This window comes from Rutidosis leptorrhynchoides, chromosome 3 (genome assembly GCF_046630445.1).
Source record: "Rutidosis leptorrhynchoides isolate AG116_Rl617_1_P2 chromosome 3, CSIRO_AGI_Rlap_v1, whole genome shotgun sequence".
Lineage (NCBI taxonomy): Eukaryota > Viridiplantae > Streptophyta > Magnoliopsida > Asterales > Asteraceae > Rutidosis > Rutidosis leptorrhynchoides.
In genome coordinates this window covers 625,118,585-625,139,591 of record NC_092335.1, presented here as the reverse complement: position 1 = coordinate 625,139,591, position 21,007 = coordinate 625,118,585, and the positions used below count along the sequence as shown (strand labels likewise).

General features: G+C 35.0%; 1 protein-coding gene and 1 pseudogene across 1 annotated transcript; one reads left to right on the top strand and one right to left on the bottom strand.

Moving 5' to 3' along the window:
• Positions 1-4,514: 4,514 nt before the first annotated feature.
• On the top strand, positions 4,515-4,628 carry LOC139903378 (small nucleolar RNA R71; annotated as a pseudogene).
• A 14,950-nt stretch (positions 4,629-19,578) lies between these two features.
• LOC139902317 (uncharacterized mitochondrial protein AtMg00810-like) lies at positions 19,579-20,807 on the bottom strand. Its single transcript, XM_071884957.1, has 3 exons — positions 20,234-20,807; positions 19,717-20,187; positions 19,579-19,625 (listed from the first exon to the last, which is right to left on the bottom strand). Exons 1-3 carry the CDS (start codon positions 20,805-20,807, stop codon positions 19,579-19,581), a joined length of 1,092 nt encoding a protein of 363 aa, XP_071741058.1.
• Positions 20,808-21,007: the final 200 nt, after the last annotated feature.

The following is a 21,007-nucleotide window of genomic DNA, read 5'->3' as shown; positions in this document are numbered from 1 at the left end:
CTTACCATAAAGTGGCTCTTTTCCCAACTAAGGACAAGGTTGGTCTCGGTACACCTCTTTAAAACTTTTTCCAACATATTCAAACACGACTCAAACGACTTGCCAAATATTGAAAAATCATCCATGAAAATTTCTAAAGACTCGCCTATTAACTCTGAGAAAATACTCATCATACACCTTTGAAAAGTAGCAGGTGCATTACATAAATCAAAAGGCATTCGTGTAAAAGCATAAGTTCCATAAGGACAAGTAAAAGTCGTTTTTTCCTGGTCATTAGGGTGAATAGGTATTTGATTATATCCCGAATACCCATCTAAGAAACAATAAAATTTCTGACCTGACAACTTTTCGATGATTTGATCAATAAAAGGCAAGGGAAAGTGATCTTTTGAAGTCGCAGCATTTAGCTTCCTGTAATCAATACATACCCGCCAACCCGTCACGGGACGAGTTGTGATCTTTTCACCTTCCTCAGTTTCCATTACCGTTATCCCAGCTTTCTTTGGCACTGTTTGCGTGGGGCTTACCCACTGACTATCTGAAATAGGGAAAATAATCCCTGCATCTAACCACTTGAGAACTTCCTTCTTTACAACTTCCTGCATATTCAGGTTTAACCTGCGTTGCGTATCATGAGCAGGTTTAACCTCTAGATCTGTAACTGTAACGACCCGTCAAAATCGCTATTGACGCAGCACGTTAATCATTGATTCCACAGTGAGGTTTTGACCTCTATATGATACGTTTTGATAAAATATTGCATTCATTAAAATAAGTGACTTTCTAAACATAGAAAGTTATAAACATGTGGGCGAGTGCTTAGGTATAAGCAAAACCCCAAAATACATAAGTCTTTAATTTACAGGTTGACTTCACAGTCCAATTATTTATTACACAACGCAGTTTTATTTTGAATGCAATAAACTTTGTACAAAGCATGAGAGACTCCATGCAGGCAACAAGCACATCACAGCGGAAGCATTCTAAGGACCTGAGAATAAAACATGCTAAAAAGTCAACACGAATGTTGGTGAGTTATAGGTTTAATTGCTCGAGTCATAAACATATATAAAGATAGACCACAAAATTTCATCAAAAGTTTATCAATAGATTCTACGTAACAGAGCACCCTGGTAACTAAACTTAACGCTATAGTGATAATTACCCCATTCATTTTAATACACGCAAACCAACGTGTCTTAAACTCAAATAACATACGTCCGTTAAAAGGCTAGCGCTCTAGCTCGGACGGGGATGTCAAGCCCTATGGATCCATATACAATTATTCGCGCCCACCAGTCCATATCCTATGTACTGGCAGCTACTAGTTACCAAAGCTAAGGGATTTTCGGTTTAACTCAGTGTAGAATTTAGTATGTACTTGTGTCTTATCGCGTTTAAAATAAATTGCATGTATTCTCAGCCCAAAAATATTTAAAGTATTTAAAAAGGGAGACTATAACTCACAGTTCAATATTGCGATTCAATATTGTAGGCAAATTGCGTAGACGTAATGATGGTAGACGACTGTATGGTTGGCCTTGGATTCAAGAACAATACCCCGAACAATACCCAATATTTCCTTAGCTTAAAGCGGTTTGAAACCCGAATTAAAACACCCTCGAATATACTTTATTATTATTAAACTTAAATTAAAATTAAAATTATAATTATAATTATAAATATAAAAATTGATTAAAGAAATTTAAGTGTGAAGAGTTCGTGCAGGAATCTGGCGTATTTATAATACTTTTCGATTTACTGTAGCTCATGCGATCGCATGAGTTTTCAGTGTTTTTGCCATGCGATCGCATGACCGCCTTTTCCGTTTTTGTTTGCTAGTTCGTCGACATCAAATAGTGTACTGTAGCAAATAGTGTTTACTGTAGCAAATAGTGTTTTTTACTGTAGCAAATAGTGTTTACTGTAGCAAATAGTGTTTTACTGTAGCAAATCACTGTAGCAAACTCGTTTTCACTGTAGCACTGTAGCAAAATATGGTTTCACTGTAGCAAATAGTGTTTTACTGTAGCAAATTGTGTTTTACTGTAGCAAAGTAATTTTTACTGTAGGAAAGTCGTTTTTACTTGTACATATATATATACATACATATAATTGTTCATGAATCGTCGAGAGTAGTCAAAGGTAATTGTATATATGTAACAGTTCTAAAATTTTGAGACTCAATCTAACAGACTTTGTTTAACGTGTTAAAATAATAAATCGTATAGAGAATTGGTTTAAATAAGTCAAAAATTTTCGGGTCATCACAGTAACTATCCTATGCATACACACTGAGGGACTTATCCCTTTTAAATCAGCTATCGTCCACCCTACGGCAGCCTTGTACTTTTGAAGCACTTCCATCAAGGCTTTTTCCTGCACACCTGTCAAATCTGAAGCAATAATAACTGGCAAAGTGCCGTCAGTACCTAAAAATGCATACTTCAAATGAGAAGATAAGGGTTTTAACTCAAGATTCGGTGGTGACTCTAGTGAAGGTCTCGTATTAGTATCAATGGATTTAGGTAGTGGCTCATATTTATGAGTCCACGGTGGCAACCTAACATCCATTGTACTTGCTACTGCTAATTCTACTGCCTTAACCTCTTCACATTCAACATCCTCTTCGTCACCTAAGCAAAATATTTCTACTGGGTCATTGGTTATTAGGTGAGAAGTATGTTTTTCCACTAATTCATCAATCACATCTATCCGATAGCATTCATGGACATTCGGGGTGTGAAGAGAATTAAAGATATTAATTCTCATCTTGCGATTCCCGAAAGATATGTCCATAGCACCCGTTCGACAATTAATGTTAGCATTAATGATGGCCAAGAACGGGCGTCCCAAAATTATAGTGGGTTGGGCATCTCTTTTCCTAGGTTCAATATCCATAACAACAAAGTCAACTGGGTAATAGAAATCCTCCACTTTTACTATCACATCTACTAATATCCCCCTAGGCATTTTGATTGACTGGTCCGCTAGTTGAATAATTATGTCGGTTCTTTTCATTAAACCCAATTCAAATCGGTCAACTAGACAAAAAGGTAAAATATTAATGCTAGCTCCTAGGTCCAATAACGCCTTTTTCACATTCACGTTTCCTACAGTCACAGCTATCAACGGGGTCCCTGGGTCCTAAACTTAGGTGGAGGTGTTCACGAAACAACCGCACTTAGGTGCTCGGTTAGCTCAACCTTTTTGGGTAAAGTTGCCCTTTGCTTCCTCTTTTGAGTGCAAAGGTCCTTTAAAAATTTAGCGTAAGACGGGACTTGCCTAATAGCATCGAGGAGGGGTAAATTTATCTTAACCTGTGTAAACGTTTCCCACATGTCCTCTGGTTGTGGTCCCTTTTTTTCCCATAAGGGAACTGGTTTGGGGACTCTTAGGCCTTGGGAAATGGGACGGATTTTGATTCCGTCTCCGGTTTCTCGGTCTCATTAACAATTGGGTCCCTATTTTTCACCCCTTCTCCTTGGTCATCGACTTCACTTACCTCTTCTTCATCAAGAACAATAGGAGACTTACTTGGCTCTAGTTGTACTACCTCTTTTTCACCTACCTTATTGTCATACTTCTTTCCGCTTCTCAAGGTACCTACCATGTTAACGCTATGCCCTTTTCCCCGATCCTTATGATTTGGATTTAGAACCGTGTAGCTTGGAATTGTACCTGGTTCCCTATTTCCCTTACTTTTTGCTACATTACCGATCTCCTTAGCCAATGCACCAATCGACTTATTTTTCACTTCTATCATTTTTCGCATTTCGGAGATGAACGCATCCATCTTAGCATCCGAGCTAGATGGTTGATTGGTTGAAGTACTGTTTTAATTTTGGTTTGGGTTTTGGCCTTGGTTTTGGTAATTGTTTTGGTTTTGGTTTCGGTTGTTGGGATAAGGATTTTGATAGTTTCTTTGGTAGTTGCCTTGGTTCTGAAAGTTACCCTAGTTTTGAAAGTTGTTTTATGGTCTAAGTTGGTTCCCTTGGTTAGCATTCAGAGCGTTGTTATTGCTCCAACTGAAATTAGGATGATTTCTCCAACCCGGATTATATGTGTTGGAGTATGGATCATATCTCCGTCCCTGAACCTCATTAACTTTTTCTTCCACTATGTGCTGATTTACCGGTGGAATCCCATTTCTACATCCATATGCAAAGTGAGAAGGATCTCCACAAATCTCACATACTTCCTGAACCTGCGAAACATTACAAGCAAGACCCTGGTTTGGGTTGTTAAATATAAGCATTTTCAAATCATCAAATTCCTACTCTAAGTTCCTAGATGAACCACCCGAATCGGAAACATGATTCACTCGGGAGGTACTAGGTTGTTTACGAGCAACCGAAGCTTGGGTTTTTAAACCCTTGCTTAACTGTTCGAAGAACGTCCATTCATCATCACTAGACCGAGTTAAGAATGCCCCACCACTAGCCGCCAAAAGAAACTGTCTGTTTTGGGAATCTAAACTATCATAGAAAACTTTAACCAATTCCCACTTGGGTATCTCATGGTGTGGGCATGCCCTAAGTAACTCCTTAAGACGTTCATACGCTTCATGAAATAATTCACCCGGTAATTGTTTAAAAGATTTTATTTGCGTACGCATGTCTGAAGTTTTACTTATGGGGTAAAATTCTTCTAAAAATCGTTTTTTCATTTCCGCCCAAGTATTAATACTCCGGGAGGGCAAGGAGAGAAACCATCTTTTTGCCTTATCCTTATGTGAATAAGGAAATAATCGAAGACGTACCTCATCATCAGTGAAACCGTTTACCTGATTAGTAGCACATATCCCATTAAATTCAGTGATGTGTTCATATGGTTCCTCATTAGCCATACCTCGGTAGGTTGGCAACATCGAAATGAGTTGAGGTCGAACCTCAAATCGTCGGTTGTTTCCTCCTGCCGGTGCATGATAAACAATGGGTAAATGATCCTCAAAATCACCCGGTTGGTAGTAGGTGTCTACTACTCTTGATCGTTCGTCCATCTCATCTCATTGATCAAAAACTTCCTCTTCAGTATCAGACTCTGACTTAGGAGAGTTTGGTGGAACAATCGGATGTGTCTCTAACTGTGGTTGAGTGGATGCTGAAGCCACTGTCGAACCCTTTAAGATTCTTGTAGCTTTTCGATTAGCTTTTGCAGATTTCTCAATTTCCGGGTCTAAAGGCTTAAGATTTTGATCCCCCGAACTCCGAGTTTGCATACACTAACCTGCACTTCAACAAAAACAAGAACACCGAGCGTAAAACTGACAAACACAAAAAATAAACAAAACACTATTTTTGGATTTTTATTGATTTTATAATTTTTATGGTTTTTCTAGTTTAACACGAAAGCAATAAAATAAGAGCTTGCAATCAAGCGCACACTTCCCCGGCAGCGACGCCAAAATTTGATCGGTGTCGAAGGGCCGGTCAAAAATAGCCTAATTACTCTACTTTAGATAGGGTAAGCAGGCTTCGTTCCACGAGAAGCTATGGTTAACTAGCAAGCAATTTCAGGATTTGTTTGTTTGTGATTAACTAAAATTAACTAAAGTAAAGACTAGATTAACAATTACTAAGCAAGTGTAAACTTTGAGTATTTAAGAGCATAAACAATGAGCTAATTAAAAAGGTTGTAATTAATTGGATGAAAGTCTTTATCCCTTCACAATCCCAATCTAACATGCATTCATTCAAACAAGTATTATGCTTATTAAGTATTGATCAAATCTCATAGACAAGATTTCTTAGGCTTATTAATTCTAACTATCTTGGGATTGAAGCATGCAATCTAGACACTATGTCTTTATCCTTAATCTAATTAACACTAAGTTGGATCAAGAACACAATGTTAAATCACTATAATTCAACTTGCAATAATCACAATCAATAATACTTGCATTGATCAATAAATAATTGGTTTATAATATCACAATTCAAAAGACATAAGTTTCATAACATTACAAACCACATAAACTTGAATGAAAAGAATACATGTATCAATTGTTCATGGAAGGAATAATGTGAAAGAAACTAGCCAAGCATGTTGGTGATGATGATCATGGTTGCTTCTTGAAGTTGCATGAAGAACACTCCTTGAAACCTAGCTTGAATCCTGATTTGATGATGATTAATGGTGTGTTTTTGTGTGTTTGATGCTCTAAAAACTGATGGAAGATGCAATAAATTCGTAGCCTAGGGTTTCTATTATATAGGGGTGAAGTAGGATAACCCCCAAGCATTAAATCCCTCAAATTCAGCCTTAAATATTATCCAAAAATAGTTCCAGCCGCAAATTACGCTCACCTGGCACCTACATGCGCCCAGCCGCCTCCTTTTGTCAGCTTTCCACCTGAAGATGTTTTGGCACCCATCAGGCGCCTCCTTGCGCCCCCCAGCCGCTGGGCTTCAGTTTTTTCATTTTTTCTTGTTTTTAACCCCCGTTTTCGCGTTCTCGTCCCAAATCGTTACTCATTATAAAACCCTCATGAAATAACTTTTTAAACTTCAAATATACACATAAAATTCACCTCTTAACATCAATAATGATCGGCGTTTAAGACCCGATCAGAATTGAATGTAATCTTTCAACTATTAATATAATAATAATTTCAATATATTCAAAACGTCATGCTATCTCGTGTAGTCATCTTCTTCATAATCTCTCACTAACCCTAAAACATATTTCCACCATTAAAACAGATATAGACTTTTTCTATTCATTATACACATAACATAATTTAATGAGCATACATACATAAACACAAACCTAATATTTTATGCCCTCTAAACTTTAATAGCCTCTCCGTGATGATTACAACGTGTAAGAATGCTCCAAATTTCCTTGAAAACCTCCAAAAATTGATTAGAATCAAGTCTGATACGGAATTCTCTTTAAAAAGTGCATGCAGCTTCGAAATCCTAAGTTCTGTATTTATAGTATTCCAAAACCGACAGATGCAAGCGCCGCTTCAAAAGCCCAAGCGCTGCTTCTGCGGCAAAATTTCACTCAAACCCTATCTGCAAGCGGCTCTTTCATTGCGCTTTCTTTTTGCAGTAGGCAATTTGTGATCCTAAGTGGCGCCTTGTTCATCATCCTCAACCATCGACTAACAATCCAAGCGGTGCATAATAAGCCATGCAGAGCTTGTATCTGATCTTCACATCTTCTTTCAAGAAATCCAACCGGCGCTTCTTCCTAAGCGGCAACCTTTGATCTGACACTTTATCTCATGCTTTAGTTAGGAAGCGGTGCTTCTTTCTCTTTCCCAGTAAATCAAATTTCTTCTATCTTCTTACCCAGCTTCCTTTCGTCCATATCTTCATTCTTATCAAAATAACCTGAAATCAACTATAAATCATTAAGTATCGAAAGTTCGTATGATTGACTCTAAAACATAAAACAAGCATGATATTACCTATAAATGATATATAAAAACATGTACAAAATAGGAGATATCAGAGGGCATTACATGATCTCAACTATAAAGGTTTTGGTCGAAAACCGAGCCTTAACCCGTTTCTTTATTTCGGCTTGATTGCACCAATTCTCTTAACAAGGATAGTGTACGCCACCCTCCTTACCACATGATGACCCCACTCCATCCTTGAAAAGAAATCAAGTTTTCCGAACGACGCTTTTGCTGACTTAGGTCAGAAGTTGCAGCCCTACCCAACTGTAGAGTTGACAAAAAATCTTGAAAAGTTAACTTTATCATAGAATGAAATCCACCAGTCCTCAGCATCAAGCAAGGACTTGTGGTCAGACTTATCTCGATAAAGGAAATATGTCTCGTACATTGCGGGGCACCATGACACTACTTAAGTAGATTTATCGGATTCCCAGAAGGATGATCTCCTAAAAGATCAATCAGATTTTAAGCGTGATGATACTCAAACGTTACGGGTTGACTTAACAGATAGAGATTTGTCACCTCGTGACATATCAATGACATCTGGACTTGATGTAGCATCTTCCTAAACTACATCAATTTCTACCGACATCAATGCGATGTCAGGTACTGTGGGAAGGCTTGGCTTGATCAAGAGTGGGAACCCGCAGTCATTTAGACTGATAGCTATATCGCGTCACGGGGCGCCCGGTGAGACTCTTATGAGACTATAATCATGGAAACAAATTGCCCGGTGAAGTTAATTCGGAGGTCTATCCAGGGTAATAGCTAGAGCTTGTGCCGATAGTTTTGCCTTCGTAGTCTGCAACAATCATCTACCTTGGTGGATAATTCATGTACATGATGTCTGTTCAAAACGGTTATTCTGTATATATTAGAGCCTTTTGGGGCTTAAGCCAGAACACGAGAGTCACTTGTGGCCAATTCCAAGAAAGTGGGAAACTCTTTAGTCACGTGAGACTTAAATCGCGAACCTCCTTTCATTTGTGCACCTTGCTCTAGATCACAAGAGTAACCGACTTCGGCACATTTGAATGCAAACTCATATTCATCTCCTGCAAAAAAGCTATCGAGATTTAGGTTCGTGTGTTTAGATGGTGGAATTTGAATTTTCCTTCTGATCTCAACCTTATCGACTTGTTTATCAGCATTGGAACAGATGCTATGTCGAGTTTTGGTAAGCAGATTTTGCAAGCTATGATTTGGGTTGGTGCATTCTTGATTTGGAAGAACTGGAACAACATGGTATTCAAAGGTAAAAATTGGAACGCACCGGTAGCACTAAAGAGATGCAAATCAAATCGTTCGAGTGGATCGCCTTTAGAGCAAAGGGAAGGAACTTCGACTGGCTCATATGGACGTCTAGCCTTAGTGTATACCTTAGTATGTCGTGATTGTATAGTCTTGGGTTGCTGTCTTTGCAACCCGCATTTAGAGTTCTAAGTTTTCGTGCTTTTGTAATTGTATTCGTGTTACGCTTCGTGTTCTTGGGTGATTTGTGCTTGTAAGAATCCCCAATCCTCTGTGTAATTCGTGTTGCTTTATATATATATATATATATATATATATATATATATATATATATATATATATATATATATATATATATATATATATATATATATATATATATATATATATAGGGGCAGGATCAATGGGGAAGTAATCAATCGGGGGGAAATGGGGGGAAGCAAATTTTTTTTTTTCGTTTTTTTTTTAAATTTTTTTTTCGGCATCAAGATCACACGAAAATATGAATATTTAGAAGAGACACTTCGTGATGAATGTTATTATTTAGGCGGGAAAACGATCGACAAAAATAACATCCAAGATAATATTGTTCGTGAAGAATATGAACGTTTTTTTTTCATGTTTTGTGAAGTAAAATTTAGCCCGATTTAGAGTTTAGGGTTTAGGGTTTGGTGTTTTGGGTTTATGGAATAAACCCAAAACACCAAACTCTAAACCCTAAACCCTAAACTCTAAACCGTTCGTGTTAAAAACTCAATCTAAATCGTAAATCTAAACCCTAAATCTAAACCCTAAACCCTAAATTTCTAAACCCTAATATCTAAACCCTATAAACCTTAATATCTAAACCCCAATAGCTAAAACCTCAAAATACGCTTGAAAAACACGATAATTGTTATATATTACTTCTTCGAGCGTTTTCCCGCCAAATTAAAAATATTTTTTACAAAGTGTCTCTACTAAATGTTCATATTTTCATCTCATCTATAATGTTCGTGAACAAAGTTTTTTCAAAAAAAAAAAAAAAAAAAAGTTTTTGCTTCCCCCCGCTTCTTCCCGAATGGTTACTTCCCTCTTGATCCTACCACTATATATATATATATATATATATATATATATATATATATATATATATATATATATATATATATATATATATATATATATATATATATATATTGCCTTTAAAAAAAAAAAACATTTGAAGTAGAATACTTCTCAAATTCGATTTCATGTATAACAACTAGCTTCAAAGAATTATACTATATATTGCGATCAATCGAACACTGTGTTCATTAGACATCTCCAAAGCAACCTTCATATTAGAGACATACAATTACTTATATGAATCATCAAATCAATCACTATTAAGTTTCGTCAAATTCTTCTCACTATTAAGTCCACTGACCACTCATCCTTGGTATAGTAGTTTACTGAAAATATCAACATTTTTTGGGTAATTAAATTACTTTTTATTTATTTTGTTTTTATATCATTTTGATGTTTTGAACGTGAGTTACATTTAGTTTTTTATTTCAATGTGTATGAATGAAATTGCATGTTCGTATTCTTAATTGATTTTCCAATTTGGTTTATTCTATAAATGTTTTTATTTTCATGTATGGAATATTACCGGCTTCTGTTTTGCATGGATTTCTATATATGCTTTGTATCTTGATATGAAAGCTGATAAAATCAAATGAAAACAGTTGGTGGTTGGTTGTTGCCGTTATCGGACTAGATATGAACTGTTTGATAAGATATACCATGTTGATTTTGAATTTTAAACAATTTTTATCAATTATTAATTTCCTTAGAATGTTTGAGAGTTTATATGAAAGCACATTGAGTCACAATTCTTTTTTAACGGCAACTCACACACTTAATATAAATTAATCCACGAATATATTATGCATACATATTACAAAGTTCGAACTCTCAACCTCTTAGTTAAAGAGTTCTCCATGTACCGATAGGCTATAATTGCCCTTTGGTGAGTCACATCCTTCTATATATGTGAATTTAATAATGAAATGTGAACAAGGATGTTTTTTGCTAATGTCGAGTGGGGTTGAGTTTCGTATGCACATGTTGAAGGTAAATTTATTAGACTGGACAAATGTGGAAAGAAAACGATTTAAGCAGTAGACGATATCGGTATTTGATTGGATTCTCGGCCTTGTTATTTTGGTTATGTTTTAGTTATTGGTATTGATCGTGTTTATTTCACTTTATATTATATTCGTTGTGTGTTGGTTCGGCTCGTGTTTGGTCCTCAATGTGACGGCTCGTGCCTTGATTGTCTTAGGTTATCATGTTTGGGTTAAGTTTATTTTGTAATGCTATCTTGGTGCGAACCGGTTTCAAGTTAGTTTTGTATCGTGTTCTGAATGGTTTTTGGTGAAAGACCTTGATTGTATGAAAGTTTATAGTTTTTAGAAATTAATTAAGGGCAAAATATTTATACCACAATCGTCCACTCTCAAAATTATTGTCACTTTATATTGAACTTTTGACCTTTAAAGTTTCATCCGTGACAATACGTATGCGACGTGAATTTAAGTATTGGAATAAGTCAATAAAGTTTAAAGTTCGCATCTCTCTTAAAATTACAATACTAATTCATATTATCTTTTTCAGACTCGAAGCGTTAAACTATTGGAATAAGTCAATAAACTTGACTTGATGATTTGAGTGAATGAAAGCGTGTTTCCGAACCGAAATGAGTAATGTGCAAGTTTGATAAGGTGCCAATTATCCAATCGAGTGGGCCATTTGTGCATTAAGTGGCCGGCTTATTTATATAGTCAATGGATCGCGGTCCTATTGGTTAGCAAGTATGATTATTTAGTACGTGGGGTTGAGGTAGATGAGACTTTATAATACGTACAAACAAATGTATTTTTCCCCCCCTGAAATGTTGACAAAAGCCCTTAAACGACGTTTATCAATAGTTATGTTAAGATCATTATGTAGTTTTGGTCTCCCATGTGAATTTATGTTTGACTTTATCAATTTTAATTGCAATAAATTACATGTACAATTTTCTTATGGAAAGCCTTTAATGGCATCCTCAAAGATGTAAGTTAACATTATAAATGCATTCATTACCTTAAACGATTATGCAAAAATCTCAAAATCAAAACAAATAAATTAAGATGGTTTGATGAAGATTACTTTTACCATTCGAGAAGGGGGTGAAATATCACGTTACTTTAAAGGAAAAATTGAGCTTTGATGAGTATATGGTGGTAACATTTTCTAAATAAAAAAGACTCTTTTTAAGCTAGAATAATTTAGAGTGCCCACAAGGCCACAGCCCAAGGGATTGACTATTTTCCAATCCATCTAATCGTCCACAAAAAAGTGGATACATTTTGTATTCAACTTTGCAAATAGATTCTAGCATCGATCACTCTGGACTTCAGTTTACAAATTCATTCAGCAAAGGATTGAGGGCGGAGCTGAAACACCTTTATGGAAGGATCCATGGATGGATAATTACTTTACTCTTACTCTTACTCTTACTATTACTATTACTTTATTAATATTACTCTTACTCTTACTATTACTATTACTTTACTAATATAACTAATAGACAAATTTTGTCTTGTTAGTTATGAATAGTACTATTTAATATTTCATTTTTCACACACCCAACCCCCTAACTTTCATTAAAATACAAATCGAACCCCTCATTTTATAGTACTATTTAATATTTCATTTTTCACACACCCAACCCCCTAACTTTCATTAAAATACAAATCGAACCCCCCATTTTATACCCATATTCTAAAATATTATTTATCCCATCACTAACACTAAAAATATTGAATAATAACACACTAAAAATATTGAATAATAACACTCACCACGCTACTATTGTGCTACTTTTTTTTTGTCTCAAACGATAAAAAAACAACTTTCATAAAAGGAACAACCCTTTAATGCTACCAAAAGATGTCGAAAAATATTCTTTTTTACAAAATAGATCAACTAACTTAAAAAAAAAAACCCGAACGCTAAAAGAAGCAACTTTCACAAAGGGACAACCCTTCAATGTTAGATGTCGAATATTTTTTTTTTTTTTACAAAATAGATCAACACTTTTTTTTTTAACTCGCATTCAAAACGAAGCCCCCGGCGCGAAGCGAGGGCTCCACAACTAGTGTTTAACTAAAGGACAAATATGGACAGGTTTACATTTTTGGAAGTGAAGAAGAACATACAAGTCAGGGATCGAGTAACTTGGTTAGGAAACAACTGCAACAACAACTGGAAATTGGCTGAGGAATCCAGCAGGAAGAGCCCGAGGGGATCCGGAAGAACTTACTAATTGTTTAAACCTATTTGTGCCTCGTAACAGGTCTTCAGATTCATGGTGTCGGAACACAACATAAAACGGCATTCTCACAACAAAAGTGCTCGCTGTAATAATTGATTCAAACATCATACCTGGACGGCTGGACATACATGAACTATCGAGTATATTCGAAACAATCTTGTGCCTAAAAAGCTAAAGTTATTTTATGGCGCACCAAACAAAGAAGAGTTCTCATTCGTGTGGAACTTGACAAGCATGTAATAGATTTGGTTTCCATTGGGTGTCCAATATGCAATGACAGATTAGAGACATCGGATCATGCTATTTTCGAATGCAAGAAAGCTAACGTGGTGTGGGATCGAGACTTCAAGTGGTGGGATTTTAGTAGTCCTGCAATACAATCAATCGAAGAAGCATTTTTTGGAATAACTAATCGTGGATTTCCGGAGTTTGGCCAAAAAAATCTAGCAAACAGTTGAATGCATTACAGGATACATGATATGGAAAAACAGAAACTCGAAGGTAGTCAAAAATAAGCAATGGAATGGACCGGTTTCCCTTTAGGGGATCCAAGTGAGAATCTTCAAGTGAATATCCAATAAATTAAATAAGGCTAATTTGGAGTGGCACACCTGACTGTCGAATCCAAGTTCATATTATGATCAGTAAGGGTGCGTTAAGGTTCGCTTGTCATCTCAGCAACCTAAATTTAATTGTTCTATTATCGATATATGTTTATTGTATGGGTGTTCATTGGTTCGGTTTTTGGTTTCTTCGATTTCAGAGGTTTTGTTTCCTAGATTTTGAGAATTTTGGGACCAAAACCGAAAATCGAACCGAAATTCGAATTCAACTTCAAAACCGAATCCGAATCAAAAACAGAATTTGAGTTCGGTTCGGTTTTATCTAAAACCGAAAAAATCATAATTTAATAAAAATAAATATAAAAATTGACTTTGATTTCCAATTTTAGATTTTTAAATTAATTTTTGGTCTATATAAACTAATAATAATTTAATATATTATTAGTCAAATTCGGTTTTCGATTTAACCGAATTTAAAAATTAAAACCGAAAACCGAATTCAAATTTAAAAACAGAGTCTAAATTCAGTTCGATTTTTTCGATTTATATTCAGTTTATTTTTTGATTTAAACGGTTTGTAATTAAATATTGAACACACTAGTTTCTTAAATAGCCCTACATTGTTATAATTTGGGTTGTTATATGTGTTGAGTATATATTGGGTAAGCTATCTTGTAAGTTAAATTGGGTAAGTTATGATTTGTAGCTTCTTTTGTTTACAATGAGACATTTTTTAAAAGTTTTTGTTTACAGTGGTACACTTTTTAAAAGTTTGTAGGCGACAATAGGACGGAAATGAGTTTGTGGGCGACATCGGTACATTTGTGTAAGTTTGTAGCCTATTTTTGGCTTTAACCCTTAAGATTAAGATAAGATTTACTTGTTTTTCAACAAAAATAAATTAACAAGACAATTCACTTAGATAGCTCAATGAAGCACACTATCCCGATACGATTTCTGACTATTCCAAATGGTTTAAAAAGAAAGTGTGACTAGAGGGTGCACGTAATGCGCAATTCACCCGGTACCAGATCTTGTGCTCAGAAGGCTTAATTACCCGAGATTTACCCTCTGTGGGGGAGCCAATGTGTTCATTCATAGAGAGGTTTCCTTGCTAATAATAAAAAGATTATATGCATTACTAATGTTATTTAATTTTTTAATGTAATAAATAACTTCAATCGACAAATTATCAAACTTGCCCGAGTCTAATTAAAATAAATCGTACATTTTTCGCATGTTTATTCACTTGCTCAAATGAACAATAAATCTTTGGCTAATGTCGTTGTTTATGTTTGTCAAATTTATTAACTCCACCATCTAACATGACACCCGCTTCTTCCACATAGTTGAGCTTGCAGTTGCTTTCGATATGAGTCATATGACTATTTTAATTTGCTTTAGGCGCTTTAGTCGCTATATCTGCCAAACTTCACTTATTATGTAGGGCCTATATATGACAATTTGTAGTATTGGCCATTTGCACGCCTAAAATACTGCCTTAAAAATTTTGATTTACTTACGTGTAGACTGAAACTGGTTTTTTATTTAAAGAAAATTATTACTATTATGTAGATAGTCCTTATAGTTATTTTGAAATAATGTATTTATAGTCCTTTATACTTTTTACATTTGCTAATACAACAACAACAAAATTCAATACCAAGGTTGTAAAAGACGCGAGTCGGGGACGCATCAGCCATGCCTAAAAAATGACGCGTCGAACACAACGGGAACGCAACGGGCGTTGACTAACGTTGACTTTTTAAAATAGTTTTATCAAATATATATTTATATATAATATTATATAGATCGAATCTTAAAATATAAACTATATTTACAATAAACATGAGCAATTAACAATTATTAACAATATTAAAAAAAAATTGACCGACTTTTTTCGAATTTAACCGACTTTTTACCTTTGACGGACTTTTTAGCAACGACGCATCGGTCATGCCTAAAACACGACGCGTTGGCCGACTTTTGCAACATTGCCCAATACCACATGAGTGGTGGTGACTTGTTTTTAAAATGATATTCTGATTAGTCCTTTACGTTAACGATCGTTAAATTTGTAGTTAAAAATAGAGTAACTAAGAAATAAATAAATCATAATGAAAAATTTAACGATTGTTAATGTTAACACTTATAAATAAAGCACCATCCGGCTTAAATGAATACCGCCCGATTAGCTTGATCGGGTGTTTCTATAAGATTGTTGCGAAACTCCTTTCGAATCGTCTCAAAAAAGTTATCCCGGATCTCGTGGAATATGAACAAAGCGCATTTATAAAAGGTAGAAACATAATGGATGGTGCGTTAATTGCAAACGAAACGGTCTCGTTTTTAAAAAATAAACGCCTAAAAAGCCTTATTTTTAAAGTTGACTTTGAGAAGGCGTTCGATTGTTTAAATTGGGAATATTTGATTGATATCATGGGATTGATGGGTTTCGGGTTAAAATGGAGGAAGTGGATTTTTTCTTGTCTTAATTCGGCCTCGGTTTCGATCCTTGTTAACGGGTCGCCTACTTCCGAATTTAAACTAGAACGGGGTGTGAGACAAGGCGACCCACTGTCGCCTTTTCTCTTCATTCTTGCGGCGGAAGGTCTTAATATGCTAACAAAGATGGCGGTGAGAAACAATATGTTTATGGGTGTGGAAGTCGGTCGCGAAAAAATTCCATTATCACACCTACAATACGCGGACGATACTATCTTTTTTGGGAAATGGGGTGAAAACAACTTTCGTAATCTCATGAAAATTCTTAAGTGTTTCGAACACATGTCGGGTCTTAAAGTTAACCTCCAAAAAAGCACGTTGTATGGTATATGTGTAGGCGAGGAGGAAACTGTTTCTTTAGCTAGTGCATATAAGTGCAACGTTGGGAAATTCCCGTTCACATATCTTGGGATACCGGTGGGTGGTAGAATGAATAAGCTTGAATGTTGGACACCGGTGATCAACAAATTTGAGAAACGTTTATCGGAGTGGAAAGCACGAACGATGTCTTTTGGTGGACGCTTGACCCTCGTAAAGTCGGTGTTAAATAGTCTCCCGTTATACTTTTTCTCCCTTTTTCGCGCGCCGCAAAGTGTGATCAACAAACTTGAGAGTGTAAGACGGTCCTTTTTTTGGGGTGGGTTGGGGAAAAAATCTTTTATTTCTTGGGTAAAATGGGATGATGTTATACGTCCATATGGGTTGGGTGGTCTAAACTTGGGCTCTCTTAAAAATAAAAACTTGGCCTTAATCGGTAAGTGGTGGTGGAGGTTCAAAACCGAATCCGACTCCTTATGGGTTAAGGTCATTTCGAGCATTTACGGGGATAAGGGCGGGCTTGATGGGGTTACTCTTGGGAAACTCTCTTCATATAAATCAGTATGGTCTAACATAATTGCTTCAGGAAATTTTATTGATTCTCTTGGTGTAAACTTCAAAAGTTCATTCAAAAGGCAGATTGGTGATGGTAATTCTACACGGTTTTGGAAAGACAATTGGCTAGGGGACGGTGCGTTGATTGAAAAATATCAAAGACTCTCAAGACTTGACTCAAATATGGATGCGTTAGTAAAGGATCGAGTGTGCTGGGATGGCATTAGAGCGGCTGTGACGTGGGAGTGGTCCAGGCCGGTTCCGAGAAGAGCTGCACAGCAACTGGAGGAAGTCAGCAACAAGGTAGGCGGAGTGAGAATGAACACAGATTGCAGCGATAGTTGGGTATGGGATGGTTCATCGAATGGTAAATTTACCTCAAAGAAGCTAAATGGTTTAATTGACGAGAAAACAATTCATGCGGGGGCAAACGCAAAAGAAACGCTTAGGAATTACTTGGTACCGAAAAAGGTTGAGGTATTCATTTGGAAAGCAAGGAGAAAACGGCTTCCTGTGCGTATGGAATTGGATAAGAGAGGGATTGATTTACACTCGACCCGTTGCCCACTTTGTGACGACGATATTGAGTCGGTGGATCATTGCCTCATCTCGTGTAAAAAAGTGATAGATGTGTGGTCAAATGTTTTCAAGTGGTGGGATTTAGGCGCTTTTTCGTATGCGAACTTAGAGGAACAATTGTTGGGAAAAAATAACCAAGGTACGGATGAAGACATATTGCAAGCGGTTATATGGTCTTGTTGTTATCTTGTGTGGAAAAATAGGAATCAAATGGTGTTCAAAAACAAATGTTGGAACACTCCCATGGCGTTATGCGAAATTCAAGTTAAGACTTTCGAATGGGTGGCGAAAAGACACAAAAGGAAGCATATCGATTGGCACTCTTGGTTCAATAACCCTTCGATATTTTTACATTAGTTAGTCTAGTATGAATGTTGATGCAATCTTTGCATCCCTCTGTATATAGATTTGTGTTGCGAAGCTTCTGAGTTTGTACATAACTTTGTATCTGTGTTGTTTTGATCCTAATAAAAATTTAATTGCCTTTCAAAAAAAAAAAAAAAAAAAAAATAAAGCACCATCGGCATAAATAAAAGTATAAAGGTAAATACATATTTTCAGTCTAACCACAAGGACCATACATATAATTTTCTCTCAATTTTAATATTAAAAAAATATTACCATTCCGTCTTCTTGAATAGTTTTAGCCTTTTAGGTTTCTTCCTTTTTTGAAAGTGTCTATAACGTTGTACTATGTTCAATCGGGTTTACAAGTTTAATTTTAAATAAAGTATTTATTTAATTATTGCGCTTAAGATGTTGTTAATGAAACTTGAATTGAAAGAAAATGATCTATTAGTTAATTAATGATTTAGTTACTATTATTATTAGTATTTTAAAAGGCTATATATACTCTATATCGTATGAATAAAATGTTGAAAAGCGAGTATATTAAAACTATAGTTTTTATGTTCATTTTTCTTTCTCTCAAAATTAGCCTATATTTGTGTAACGTGATTCTTGTTCTAACAATTGCTATTAGACGGTAAGTTCTGGTTCATAGCAAGAAAGAAAGTAACAAGAAAAAATAGTTGATTTCAACCTTATGCAATCAGAGCAAGAGGAAGAAAGCAACAACAAGTGTCTGATCACAAGAAGGATTCACTACGTGATCACAAATCGGTGATCAATAGCAAGCAAGCAAGTACCAAGACCGACCTTCTGTGAAGTCAGCAAGTCGAAAAGAAAAAACATCAGCAAGATAATACCAAGATTGATCACAATCCATGATCAAAAAAAGCTACAAGAAATAGCAGCAACTCAGCATGATTATAAAAAGAAATAGTAGCAAGTCATAACGCAAGAAGCACCAATAAGTTTTAACAAGTCATCACAACAAGTTTAGTTTTAAATAATGTATTTATTTATTATGCTTAAGATTTAGTTATCGAAACTTGAGTAGTAAGAAAATGATCAACTAGTTAATTGGTACGTCATCGGGAAATATCTTTTTGTTGTAGTGACACCCATTTTTGTCCACGGCGGAACTCAAACTTATAACCTTAAGGTTAATGAGACTCCTTGATACCACTGTGTCATAAGCCCTTTGATAGCTAATTTGTATGATTTAGTTTCTATTCTTAGTTTCTAAAATGCGATATATACCCTATATCGTATGAATAGAATGTAGAAAATGTACAAAACTATGAACACATACAGAAATCACACCAAACCTTGAAAATCATATGATTAAAACCAAAAATTACAGAAGAAGATTCAATAACAAAATACAGAAAATAACAGCTCTAAGATCTAGCAGACTAAAACAATATCTCAAAAGAACACTAAGTATCAAGATGATACTTCTCAAATCAGCCGATTTTATGAACTAGGGTTTGGAGATTAAACGAGAGAAAACAGATGATGAACAAAATAGCTGTATTGTGAATAAGGAAAAGAATCTAGAAAAGATGTATATATATATATATATATATATATATATATATATATATATATATATATATATATATATATATATATATCCACATATTGCACTTTGGTCCTTGTAGCATATAGACTTCACAAAATGATCCCTCAAGTCTTCAATATCACCATTCAGCAACATAACTCTTTAAATCATCAAAAAATAAAAAACCTACAAAATAAAAACAAATATAAGAACAAAATATGAATATAAAAAACAAAACATTTCAGAATAAGATTGAATATATATGTATAAATTTAACATCCCCCCTCAATCTTATTCGGGAAATAATCCAATAATCCCAATCTTTGAGAAAGAAAATGATGTTGAGCCTTGCATAATCCTTTAGTGAAAACATCTGCAACTTGATCTTTTGAATCAACATATTCCAACCTTAACAATCCAGAAAGATTTTTTTCTCTAACAATATGAACATCAGTTTCAAAATGTTTTGATCTTTCATGAAATACAGGATTAGCAGCAAGAAGAAGAGCAGATTTATTATCACAAAATAGATGAACAGGTAACAGGTTATGAATGCCAAAATCATCAAGAAGTTTAAGAACAAATATAATTTCACAAGTAGTAGCAGCTAATGATCTATATTCAGATTCAGTTGAAGATCTAGAAACAGTAGGCTGTTTTTTACTTTTTAAAGACACAAGAGAACCACACAAAAACAAACATAAACCTGAAACAGACCTTCTAGTAAAACATTTTCCCCAATCTGCATCTGAATACGCAACAAGATTAAACATATCATCAGCTTTTTTTTATACATATTCCTTTTCCAGGAGATCCCTTAAGATACCTTAAAACCCTTAAGGCAGCCTTAACATGTGATTGTAAAGGAGCATGCATATGTTGACTTAAGGTTTGAACAGAATAAGATATGTCAGGTCTGGTAGGTGTAAGATAAATAAGTTTTCCAATTAATTTTTGAAATTCAGTAATGTTTTCCAAAAAATCATCACCTTCTGATGCTTCAGAAGCTAAAACTGAATTAACTTCCAAAGGTGTATCAATAAGTTTGCAAGCAGACATACCAAACTCATCCAACAAATCCAAACAATATTTTCTTTGTGACATGCACAAACCTTCATCACCTTTTATAATTTCAATACCCAAGAAATATTTAAATAATCCCAAATCTTTAATCATAAACTTAGAATTCAAAAACTTTTTAACGTTATCAACTTCAGAATTATTATTATCAGTAATAATAATATCATCCACATAGACAAGTAAAGCAACAAATATATCATCTTTAGACAGAATATACAAAGAATAATCATTACCAATTTGAACAAAACCATACTCAAGTAAAGCAGAGATAAGTTTAGCATTCCACATACTTGGTGCTTGTTTAAGTCCATATAAAGATTTAGTTAGTTTACGTACTTTAGACTTATTATTATCACCAAAACCTTTTTGGAAATTCCATATAAACATCCTCACACAGACCACCATATAAGAAAGCATTATTAATATCAAGTTGAAACAAATCCCAATCATATTGAATAGCAAGATTTAACAAACATCTAATAGTGACC

Bases quoted from the DNA above. Each gene is read 5' to 3' on its own strand.
- LOC139902317 (XM_071884957.1), bottom strand. From the start codon at position 20,807: ATGTGGAATGCTAAACTTATCTCTGCTTTACTTGAGTATGGTTTTGTT. The intron at 20,188-20,233 runs GTATAAAAAAAA...TTGCGTATTCAG, and splicing joins ATCTCCTGGAAAAGGAATAT to ATGCAGATTGGGGAAAATGT. The intron at 19,626-19,716 runs GTTAAATTTATA...TTTATTTTGTAG, and splicing joins GAATAAGATTGAGGGGGGAT to GTTTTTTATTTTTTGATGAT.